The following is a 13,046-nucleotide window of genomic DNA, read 5'->3' as shown; positions in this document are numbered from 1 at the left end:
TTGGAATTGCAGCATAGGCTTGGCAAAAAAGCGAATGCTGCAGTATAAAACTAAAAGGAGAGGAAAAATTAACAAACAGTAAAGGCAAAGAATCTAAAATATAAGAGGAGGCCTAGAATAGTTTATTTAGTTTTATTGACAGCAAAGGAAGATATAATTTTTAAACAAATATATATATATAGTTGATTTCAGAGAGGAATGGAGACGGGGAGAGAGAGAGAAACATCAATGATGACAGGGAATCATTGAGCAGCTGCCTCCTGCATGCCCCACACTGGGGATCAAGCCTGCAACCTGGGCATGTGCCCCAACTGGGAATTGAACCGTGACCTCCTGGTTCATAGACTGATGCTCAATCACTGAGACATGCCAGCCAGGCAGAAGATACAATTTAATGAAGGATGTGGTGATGATCATTAACATCAAATACTGAAAATCCATGAAATATGATGACGACAGAGTAAAGATGATTGAATTAGGCTAATTGTAGACTGGTGGAAGTAAGAGGTGGATTTGAGAGCATTAAAGAAAGAAAGAAGGTGCTTTGGAAGAATAAAATTCAGCATCTGTTTGACATTTGAATCTGTCAGTCATAAGATCTTTCACACAGCTTGAAAAAAAGAAGAAAAACCTGTGTCTTAATGCTTGCCCATTTCCCATGAAATATATAAATATTGTGGCAAGTTTAACACAGGGGAGTGAAGTCATTAATAGTTTAGTGAGCACATTAAATTTTCTATCACAATATATTTTTCCTGAAGAATTTACACAAAATATAGTTACCTATAAACTTATTTTAAGAAATTTCTGGTCCCCATACCTTCATTAAAAAAAAAGATTACATTCCTGGAAAACAAACAACAACAACAAAAAGGAAAAAAATGCTGCAGTTAGGATTGAATAGCTCTATGAACATTTTGCCTTTCTAAGTAAGCATTAAACAGGGGAGACGTAATTCATGATAACCAGTAACAGAGCATGTGCAGCTTTGCTTCACATAGGTAACAATCTTTGTTCATATATCCACCTTTTGTATTTTCTAGTCCTTTCCTCCTGATGTTATTGAGAAGAATAATAGCCAGAATTTCATTTTGAAAACTCAAAGTGCTATGTTAATAGGATTATTCACAGCCAAAATTTCACATAAATATCATTGGGACCTATATTTCATTGAATTTTAACTGAGATAGAAGGTGGTAAGTGTAGAACCCTGATTATGGAAGGTAATTTTTGAAAGGAATGAGATAATGGGACTATGGGTCAAAATGCATCAGGCTTGAGCAGTTATTTTGCAAGAATAAAATAAAAACAGTTTTGAAAATGCAAATCCAGACAAAAAGGATTAATCAAGAGTCAGAGAGAGAACAGATACAAGAGAGGAGAATAACCCATGGAACAAGGTATCAGGGTATGTGGAAATGAATGGGGGAAAATGATCTCTGGGAAGATACGAAGGAAAGGAAAGGGAGGGAGAAGGAGAGAGGGAAAGAAAGGACAGCAAAGAGAGGGGCAAGGAAGGGAAGGGAATAGAAAGGAAAGGAAGAGAAGAAAGACATTTTTCATTGGAGAGGAAGGAAGTTGAAAAGTTCTTGACAATGTCCTCATGTTTCTTGGTGAAGTAAAAGCAAGTTATCTGAGTCTTAACTACAGATTTCTCATAAAATAGCCTTATTTTTAGCAATATAAGAATTACCATGAAGGGTAAAGAATATAATCATTTAGTTACTCTTTAGAAAGATGACTTCCAGGAAACAAGAGTTACAATATAGTATTATTTAAGGTAATTGGAGGTAGCATATCTATGTTTGAGGGCAGAAGTAATAAAATTTAGGATACCAAAACAGGTGGTAGAGTGAATATACATACATATACACTTGAATAACACACAGCAACAAAAAATCATTCCTTCCCAAAAGACACACATATTTATCACATTTATATCTAAATTTACACAAACACATAGATACATATAATTGACTAGAGGCCCGGTGCACGAAAATTCATGCACTGCAGCGGGGTGTGTGGGGGAGGGGTTCCTCAGCCCGGCCTGCCCCCTCTCACAGTCTGGGAGCCCTCAGGGAATGTCCTACTGATGGCTTAGGCCCGCTCCCGGGGCCTAAGCCACAGTCTAGCCTCCCTCTATGGGAGGTGACCAGGCCAATCAGGGGAAGGTGCCACCCCCATCACTCTGCCACTGCTGCTGTCTCTGGCCGCCCTCAGTGGGAGGCGACCGGGCGATCAGGAGAAGGTGCCGTCCCCATCACCCCGCTGCAGCTGCCACTGCTGGCTGCCAGGGCTGCCGGCCCTCCTCGGCCCTCACAGCCGCTGCGGCTTTGTCCGGAAGGACGTGCAGAAGACATCTAGTCTATCTGGTCTAATTAGCATATTACCCTTTTATTAGTATAAATTTCCTTTGAACCCATTTGAGAATGAATTGCAGACACCATTCACCCCTAAATATCTTAGTATGCATTTTCCAAGAACAAAGATATTACCTATGGTGATATAATAGCAGCACTATACTTAATAAGATTAGGAAAATTAACCCATTTAGAATGATAATAAATAATCAACAGTCTATCTTTAAACTTAGTTTTCCCAGTAATATTCATAATCACTATTATTTTCCCAGGCCAGTATCGACTCTAGAATCAACCATTGTGTTTAGTTTTTATAGCTCCTTAGTGACAAGCAGTTCCTTGGCCTTTATTTATTTTTGCTTTTTATGACATTAATATTTTTGAAGATTTCAGTCATTATTTTATAGAATGCCCTCAATTTGATTTTCTTTATGGTTAAATTCTGTCTGTACAATTTTGACTAGATATCAAAACATTGTATGTCTTTTTCAGTATAGTTGGTTCCATAATTGGTGATGTTATTTTTGAAGAGAGTGTTTGTTAGATTTCTCCACTGTAAACTTCGTTATTTTTGTAATTTTTATAATTAATACAGAAGAGACACATTGAGACTATGTAAATTTCCTTTTCCTCATTGAACACACCCATGAGTTTTAGTATTCATTGATTATTTTTGCCTGAATCAATTGTCATTATGAAGATGGCCAACTGGTGACTTTTTAACTTCATTATTTTTACTACACTTGTCAGTTAACATTTAACTGTAAGGATTAGGTTTGTCCTTTTCTCTATTTATATCAGTATATACTGGTGGATTGTTATTTCATTCAATGGGTTATAATCTATTACTATCATTATTTATTTTGATGTCAAATTGCCCATTTTGACCAGTGAGAACCCCCTTCAAACTGTTTACTATGTCTTACACTAACATCACTCCATTACATGAGCATTAAGTTACTTTTTGGTACAAAAATATTATGCAAAATAATACAAAAATGAATATGTTGATCTTTTGAATTACGTTCACCAATTCTCTTTGTATTTGTTGAATACTGGTATGGATGTGGAATATAAAAAATCGGCAATAATTCTTCTATAATTCTTATTTATATTGATTGGAAATAGGAAATTCTTTTCAGCCATTGATAAATCAGTATAATTGTCATGTTGTTTTAGGGCTATGATGTGAAAAGACAAGGTTGTAGAAGGATGAGAGAAGCACTGTACATTACTGCTCCTTTTCTTGTCAAGGTCATATTCTCCCTTCTGGCTTCGTAACTGAGATTGTCAAATACAGCCACTGCCAGCCCAGAGCAGCTCAACAAAGGAACTGGGGATAAGTACCCAATTCACTCTTCTCCCATCGGTGCTTTCCTGATGCTGTTTCCCATTGGCCAAAGCAGTTGTGAGCTGTAGAGTAAGAGACTGATTGATGAGACTGATGCAATGCATACAGTTACCCTCACACAGAGCAGCGTGGAGAAGCTTGGAGAAGTGTGGCTCTGGGGGTACAAACAAAATATCCAACTCACACATAGCAAGTTTTACTTTTTTAAAATACAAATTTAAGGGATTCTTTTTGTGCTTTAAGTCGCCATCCGCCATTATTTGGGTTTCCTTACGTTTCCTCCTGAAGACATCAGCTTATACTCTGACATTCTTTCTCCTAACAAAGACACACCTTACTGTCAGCCTAGGTAGACCCAGTTGTGTGTGTATGTGTGTGTGTTTAGCTCCCCTTCTCCCTCAGTTTGTTGAATAAAAATAGCTTCATTTTGTTATAAAATACTTTTAACAAAAAGTACCCGGGCAAACAATAAAATAGAAAATGTAATCTTTATTAGTTTTGCACATTTTTAATGTTGGTTAGCATCATTTAGGGTAACAGTAGCATTTTCCAGCATGCAGTTCACGAATACAGTTTATCTAAGTAGTTTTAAGAAAAAGAGGAGCCTACTGTTTGCTTCTTCTGTAAGAAACACAAAATGTCCTGATGTAATTGCCTAGATAAGTTCACTACTCTATTTTTTTTTGTGTGTGTGTGTGGGGGGGGAGAATGTGAAACCCACATCATATTTACCACAATCTAAAGCAGCATGAGTCCAAAGAAATAAAAATATAAACAGAAGTTAGATAAAAAGGAAAAAATGAAAAATAAACACTACATTCAATCAGCTAGTACAGATTCCACCAAAAAATGTAAATAAAATTTATACCCTTTTCCGATTACAAAGCATAATTTGAATGTGAATTGTGAACCCATTTTGGCCCTTAAAATTATGAAATAATCTAAAATTAGCAAATGTAATAAAAAGCAGAAACACACAACTACCCAGTCTTGTTTTCATTTCTTTTTTTTTTTTTTTTTTTAGCAAATTTCTTCCATTAAAAAGTACTATGGACAGAAAGTAAGAAAAGTGATTGTGATCTCAACCTGAAGGTAATTAATTTCCTCTTCATATTTATGTACATAATGCTGAAAAAGAAAATAAAATGACTTTTTTTTTACAGTATTTATATTTGCTTATAAAATTCTAAACACATTTTTAACAGGTTAAGCAAGGTTTTTTTGTTTGTTTATTTTTAACATGTCTGTACAGTCTGGCTATACACCATATGTTATCCACTTAAAATTTAAAAATAACCAAAAGGCTATTAAAGTGCTGCAAACTATTGCTTAATGACATAAAGAAATGAAGTCAGTTGAACAATTATCACTGACATACGGTTTCTCATAAATGAGATTCTGAGCAGTGGGAGAAACCAGATATAGCAGCATGGTAATAAAAACATGCATTTATAGCATTCAAACTATTTATAATGGTACAGAATACTTTATATTACCTCTGTAAAGCTTGCACTCTACATTTCTTGTGGTACATATTTGATGCAATAAATACTGTGCTTAGGTCATTATTTGTTTGCTCAAACGTGCACCACAGGGTAAAATGACTATTTACATAATAAATAGCATTTCAGTAACATATACAGCGTTGATCTTGCTGAGCTGAAGATGGCTAAACAAAGTGCAGGATTAAGCAGAAATTTATAAAGGGTTCTTTTGGTCAATTCAGTCTTCAGGGGAGAAGCAATGCTCATTATTTAGTTTTTTTAATACAATAAACAAAAACATAACATTATGATTCCAGACATTTGAATGAAGTTTGCACCTACTAACATTTAATGGCCTACCACCCCCAAAATGATGTACTTGGTCTAGGGGCTGGATTTAAAAACAAAAACACAAAACAAGATGAGCAAAGCACCTCCAGTGATCACCTAATTACCCCTCCGGAAACATGAATGGAATTTAAGAACTCATTGTTTTCCTCATGACCTTTTTTCATGCATGATCTCTAAGTGTTGCATGCCCTCATGCAAACCACGTCTTTGTTCAGTTAGGAGGGTGATGTGATTGCCATCACTCCTGGTGGCATACCTAGTAAAGAGGTCCTTTAATCTATTTCCCAACAGAAACCCCGTTTACAAAAATAGTCACATATAATAAACAACATATGGATTAAAAAAAAAAAAGAGAGATGAATCCACTAACAGATTTTGTAAAAATGTGACAAATGTGGCAGTTGAAATGCAAAGAGTGGATACAATTACTACACTAAAGTGTTTCATGTTAAACAACCCAAATCATAGGTTTGCACCCCTTGGAACTGGTCCTCACATTCTGAGTAACCGTTTTGTCTCTTGTCTTCAGCAGTGTCAGCTGGTAGTGAGAACAGTAACCTCCTGTCATCTCCCCTTTACACAGAGTTGCAGTTTTCTGACAAGGGGTCACTGTCTTATTGTAGGCACTGACCTTAAGTAGATTTGTGTAAAAACAGTCAGTTTGGCATTGACCTCCTAAAGGAGTCCTGTTGACAAAAATACATCACCTTCACAGGCTGTAAACAAATAGTAACCCGATTATTTTTATTTGTTTTTGTTTATTTCCCTTTGGCTTTTTTATCTTTGCCTTCTTGCTCGTGTTTTTCCACGATTGGCTTTGTTACCCGATCATAGGAGGGTGGACAAGCTGCTGTGGACATGGTCAGATCAGTTTTTTCTGTAATAGAATTTTCATTTATTCTGTCAATGATCATGTCTTCTTTTACAAGAAGATTAACCCCACCTTTGATTCTATTTTTGTTATACATAAATGAAGCTTGTTTTACAGTTCGTCTTAAAAGGTAGCGCCTATAAGCACGCTGAATAATAACAGCGGACACCTCCTCTTGTTTTCGTTTTAAAGTTGTAGTAATTGGCTGGTAGGAGGCCTTTGATGGATTAGAAGCCATGAATCGTTCTTCCATCTGTATTCGGAGAGCATCCATCTCTCCACTCTCCCCCAGAACCCTCTTAGTAAAAGCAAATAGAATGTCAAGACAGTGGATCCGGTCGCCACTGACCATGGGCAAATCCATGGCAATGAGCTGGAGTTTGTTTGGTTGTGGCAAATTGAGAGGAGGTTCAAGAGCAGCTGCAAACTGCGATAATTTTTCAAATTCCATGAACTGGGTGGCATCGGGGTCAAACTTCTCCCAGACCTCGTAAAACATCTCAAAGTCATCCTCACTCAGGGGCTCTGCACTTTCTTCAGTAGCGACACTGAAGTTCTCCAGGATGACAGCGATGTACATGTTCACCACAACCAGGAATGATATGATGATGTAACTGACGAAAAAGAAAATTCCAACAGATGGGTTCCCACAGTCTCCCTTAACTTGGCTTCCAGGATTTACTTTATCAGGGTCACAGTCTGGAGGTCCACTATTAAGAATAGGTGCTAGCAACCCATCCCAGCCAGCAGAGGTGGTAATCTGGAACAGGCAGATCATGCTGTTGCCAAAGGTTTCAAAGTTGAACATGTCATCAATTCCAACTTCCCTCTTGACATAAGCAAAGTTGGACATTCCAAAGATGGCGTAGATGAACATGACCAGGAAGAGCAGGAGGCCGATGTTAAACAATGCAGGAAGGGACATCATCAGAGCAAAGAGCAGTGTGCGGATCCCCTTTGCCCCTTTGATCAGACGTAGGATTCGGCCAATCCTGGCAAGACGGATCACTCGGAACAGGGTAGGGGACACAAAATATTTTTCTATCAGCTCAGCCAGAAACATGCCTGTAGATAAAAAAATGAGAATGTCAACCAAAGAAGAAGTTATCTATTAAAGTAACACTTAAGTTTCTGTCAAGGCTCTAAGTTAAAGTTCAGAGTATTGATATTCAGTTACATAATAATAAATTTGATGTACACACACACATATATATAATTGTATATAATATAGATTATAAATAAACTAAAATGACATCCAGTATTAAGTTAACTCAATATTTGCAACAGATGGAATATTTTCAGCCCCAAATTCATATGTTAAAGCCCTAACCATCCTCCCTGTGATGGTATTTGGAGATAAGGCCTTTGGGAAATAATTAGGTTTACAATAGATCCTGAGGCTGGGCCTTCATGGTGGATTAGTTCCTCTATAAGAAGAAATACCGGAGAGCTTTCTGTCCCTCTTCAAGCCCCCCTCCCCACAGCCATGTGAGGACACAGTGAGAAGGTGGCTGTCTACAAGCTAAGAAGGGAGCTCTCATCAGAAACCCACCATGCTGGCACCTTGATCTTGGATTTTTAACCTCCAGAACTTTGAGAAAATAGATTTCAGTTGTTCAAGCCACCTGTTCTATTATGGCAGTCTGAGTTAAAACAACATTCAGTTCAATAAAAAATTTACAGTACTTTTTGACTTTATAAACTATTTATTAGCTTACTTAAAATTTCCAGACTGAATCTAAAACAATAAGTTAAAATTCTCAATTCTGGCTGAATAACATTGGCCAACAGTATAAGAACAAATTTACATGAATATACTTTTTTTCCCCTGAAATTGGCAAACCACATATCCTCTTTTCAGTCCTTAACCATCTAAAAGCATCTGCAGTATTTGATGCTATTTTCATCTCTCCATGAACTTAATACTTTCCCGAGTCTCCTCTATAATATTCTTATATATTTATTTATAGATGCTCTGGTGCATGTATAAAGGAATCTAAGGCTGATGATCTTTTTGGTTTCCTGTAGCTGATACTGGTCTCAGCCCTCTTCTTTTAAGCTTCTTTCTCCTCTTACCATTTAAATAATGAAATAATAATTATACTGAAGAGGAGCTCAAGAAACCAAGTGCCTTGTAGTTACATTGTCTCATTCTGTACAGGGTAAGTAAGCCTACATAATTGTGTGTTTGTGTGTGTATATGTGTGTGTGCATGAGAGAGAGAGAGAGAGAGAGAGAGAGAGAGAGAATAAGAAGAGAGTCACATACAACTTTAGTACCCTATCCACAAAGGATTACATGAGGGATTAGTGTAGGAATCAAAGGCTACATACAAATATGAATTGGATATCAATCAACTTCTTCAGAGAGGGGAATGACATAAAAATCTGCCCAATAGAGGTGCCCCATATAGGATGGTTAAATATTGACCTAATCATATTATCTGGTTTAGGAAAGAGTGAATGCTTCAGTCCCACAGACAGACTTCTTTGTTTCACTGGTGCTGGAGTTGTATCTTTAACAAGATGAGCTATTGCTCATGTGACCTGTTGAAGGGTTTTGAACAAGCATCAAATAATGTCCCGTGCCACCTGCACTTTCCCTTGTGCATCATTACTATAAACCCTTTCAGGGTAATCTAGAAAATCTCTACCTGATACCCTTAAAGAACTTGTGATATGAATTTGGTAACATTTTGTTCTTATTTTTATTCTCTTCTCACTCTAGGCTTTATCTTCTCTTGTCATCAACTTCCACTCCTATCTACTTGCTGATGGCTCTATGTCCATATCTCTGATGCAATGTATTTCCTAAATACCAGACTAAATTTCTAGTCCTCTTCTCAATAGAGCCATCTAGCTATTGTATAGGCTATTCAATCTCAACATCTCAAAACATTTTGATCTTAGTTAATAGTACATTTCTAATTCAAATGAATGAAAGTTTATTATATTGACAAATAATACACCTAGTATCTAAAATGGGCAGAATAGGATACAATACTGTATGTACAGCAGGAGCCTCATTTTGTAAGAAACACAAACACACCTGGATGAAACACATTAAAATTTTCTTAGTGGTTATCTCTGAGTGGTGGGATGACCTCCAATTTAAACTTGATGGTTCCCACTTTTACTTTTATTGAGCTGAACTTAAGAGACTTAAATACTTCTTACCTACAATGGAGAGAATGACAACCACAAAATCAAAAATATTCCAGCCTATGGTAAAATAATAATGGCGGAGGGAAATGAGCTTCAGAACACACTCTCCGGTGAACAGCACAATGAACACCAGGTTGATGCGTGACAAAACGCTAGTTACATATTCACTTTGGTCATCTGTTTCTACCATCATTGTGACCATGTTGAGACAGATGAGGATCATAATGCTTATGTCAAAAACTTGTCTGGTTACAAAGTCAAAGACCATTCCTTGATACTTGTTCTGTAGAGAAACAGAAATGCTTTTAGCAACAGAATAGTTTTCCTGAACATATTAACATCTATAGAAGCACTTTCTCCATTGATTCTCTAGTATTGTACAGAGTAATCATTGGCCCTGAATTTTGTGAAAGGTGGTTTATAATGCATTACTTTTTAAAAATATATTTTTATTGATTTCAGAGAGAAAGGGAGAGGGAGAGATAGAAACATCAATGATGAGAGAGAATCATTGATTAGCTGCCTCCTGCACACCCCACACTGGGGATTGAGCCCGCAACCCAGGCATGTGCCCTGACCAGGAATCGAACCATGACTTCCTGATTAATAGGTCAATGCTCAACCACTGAGCCATGCTGACTGGGCAATACATTAATTTTTTTAATTCAGTTATCTAAATTGCTGTTTACCAATGTGTATTCCACAGAATAACAATCTCTTCTCAAAAGGAGATTTCTGATAAGAAACATTGCATAGTAATACAAATGCATATTAATGTATTAAGTTTATGAGAAGGTAAGAAATCTGCTTTATTTTGTTTTACCAAAATGTCCCATTATCAGTTGAACCATGCATCCATTTCAAAATTCAGTATCTAATAACATAATCATTTGTCTTATTTTCAAAGAACTGTTCAAGGGAACTTAGGATTTCTAGGACATTTTGCATTTAAAGTTCATGTATGGCAGTATTGATGGTTTTCCACCACACAGTCTTTGCTGACATTGTCAGACACAGAATTCTGACTGAGTCTACACAGAGATAATCTGACCAGAAAAGCACCCCCTTATTCTTTGATGTAAAAAATTCACATCCTCAGCCCTGGCTGGTGCTCAGTTGGGCATCCTACCATGCACCAAAAGGTTGCTGGTTCTATTTCCTGTCAAGGCACATGCCTGGGTTGAGGGCTCCATCCTTGGTAGGGGGTATAGAGGAGGCAGCTGATCGATGTTCCATTCTCACATTGATGTTTCCCTTTCTTTCTGCCTCTCTTTTCCTCTCTAAAAATCAATAAAGATATTTTTAAAAATTCACATCCCTTGTCACTGATCCATGGTTCTGTTCCCCAGTTCTGCCACTGTCAGTCACTGCCGGCCATTGTCTGGCTCATTTCCCTAGGTCACTGAGGAACTCTGATGACATCTTCTATCTTACATTTTTCCTATACACAGTTGACCCATTTCTACTTCCACTGTTGAGGCTTATCAAGGAAAAGTTTATATTACTCATCATTCTCAAGAATGCAACTAGCATATTATGAAAGTTCACTAGTATTTTGTGTCCTTTGCCATTTAGTTTGGATTCTAACTGTATAATTCTAAATCTCTTGACATTAAGAGCACATTTTCTATTTCTTCTTTTTATTTTTGGTCTCTCTCTTTTTTAAAACAATTTTTACCATTACCATAAAAGATATGAATTAATGATGTTTTAAAAAATTAAAGAAATCTTTGAGGCTAGAAATGTTAGCTGCTATCGGTCTTGTAAGAAAACCCATGCAAGTTTTTGTTTTTGGTATATTTTCCCCCGTGTCATTTGGTATTTCTTACTCCTGGTCGAGGTATAGGCTTTTGTGGCTTTTTCGATCCTAATTTTTTCATTGCATTATAATATTTCTTCTGTTCTTCTGTCATAAAGATGTCTTGACCTCCAAAGTATAGAAAAGAAAAAACAAAACTGGTTAAAACTATGTCCCTTTGCACACAATATTTTAATGATAAACTTAAAATAGGAAAGGGGTAGTTAAAAAAGGAAATGCAAACTTCAACCAGTTAGGATAATTATGCCTGGGACTTAAAATTTGAAAAATTAAAAGTACACTTTAGGTACTATAATCCTATTTAATTCTCACAATCATCCAATATTGACTTTATTATTTTCATTATCTTATATAATAAAAGGCTAATATGCAAATCAAACAGCAGAATGACTGGTCACTATGATGCATATTGACCACCATGGGCAGATGCTTAATGCAGGAGCTGTCCCTGGTGGTCAGTGCGCTCCCACAGGGGGAGTGCTGCTCAGCCAGAAGCTGGGCTCACGGCTGCCAAGTGCAGCAGCGGTGGCAGGAGCCTCTCCCACCGCCAGGGTAGCACTGAGGATGTCCGACTGCCAGCTTAGGTCTGCTGCCCATGGGGAGTGAGCCTAAGCATTAGTTGGAATTAGTTGGACATCCCCTGAGGGCTCCCGGACTGTGAGAGGGCGCAGGCCGGGCTGAGGCCTCTCTCCCCCCCCCCCCCCCCCCCGAGTGCATGAATTTCATGCACTGGGCCTCTAGTTACTTTATGAAGGAAAAAATTCCAGAAACTGGGAGGCTAACTATTTTATTCCAGACCAAATACTACATGAGAGGTAAAATTTGATTCTTAGAAACGAAATACTTGGTTCATTACACTATACACACTGCCTTCCTGAAGTTGTAGACAATATTTTTTAATTCAAATGTAGTAAAGAGTTAGCATATTTATATTGCAAGATGATTTAGAGACTTATAGAAAGGCACTTTCACTCTGACAAGAATTGGTGCAAAAGTATCGAAAGAAAACTGGATGAGTTGGTAGAAGAGTTAAGGGATAAGTCAGAGATCATAAGTATGTCAGGTATGTGATAGACCAGTAGATAGAGAGGATTTGGAACTCAGGCCTGATATTGACTACAACATAATATTAGTAATAATAAAAGGGGATGGACCTGGCCAGTGTGGCTCAGCGGCTGAATGTCCACCCAGGAACCAGGAAGTTGCTGGTTCGATTCCTGGTCAGGGCACATGCCTAGGTTGTGGGATCGATCCACAGTGTGGGGCATGCAGGACACAGCTGATGGATGATGTTCTTGTCTCATTGATGTTTCTCTCTCTCCCTTTCCCTTCCTCTCTCTCTCTCTAAAAAAAAAAAAAATATATATATATATATATATATATATATATATATATATAATATTTTTTATTGATTTCAGAGAAGAAGGGAGAGGGAGAAAGAGAGAAACATCAATGATGAGAGAGAATCATTGATTGGCTGCCTCCTGTATGCCCCCTACTGGGGATTGAGCCTGCAACCCAGGCATGTGCTCTTGACCAGAGTCAAACCCGGGACCCTTCAGTCTATAGGCAGATGCTCTATCCACTGAGCCAAACCAGCTGGGGCAATAAAAAATATTTTAAAAATTAATAAAAAATAAAAAGGG

General features: G+C 37.4%; 1 protein-coding gene across 4 annotated transcripts in view; it reads right to left on the bottom strand.

The window, feature by feature from the left end:
- Positions 1-4,180: 4,180 nt before the first annotated feature.
- LOC308247756 (sodium channel protein type 1 subunit alpha) overlaps positions 4,181-13,046 on the bottom strand; it is a 129,861-nt gene continuing 120,995 nt past the window's right edge. For all 4 annotated transcript variants that reach the window (XM_080667270.1, XM_080667271.1, XM_080667269.1 and 1 more), the window contains 3 exons: positions 11,411-11,515; positions 9,594-9,864; positions 4,181-7,482 (listed from right to left, as the gene is read on the bottom strand). In XM_080667270.1, the coding sequence (XP_080523396.1) occupies positions 6,305-7,482; positions 9,594-9,864; positions 11,411-11,515 (1,554 nt within the window). In that variant the 3' untranslated portion in view covers positions 4,181-6,304. The remainder of the gene's footprint in view (positions 7,483-9,593; positions 9,865-11,410; positions 11,516-13,046) is intronic.

Source organism: Plecotus auritus (assembly GCF_963455305.1).
Source record: "Plecotus auritus genome assembly, chromosome: 5".
NCBI lineage: Eukaryota > Metazoa > Chordata > Mammalia > Chiroptera > Vespertilionidae > Plecotus > Plecotus auritus.
This window is presented reverse-complemented; position numbering and strand designations above follow the sequence as displayed.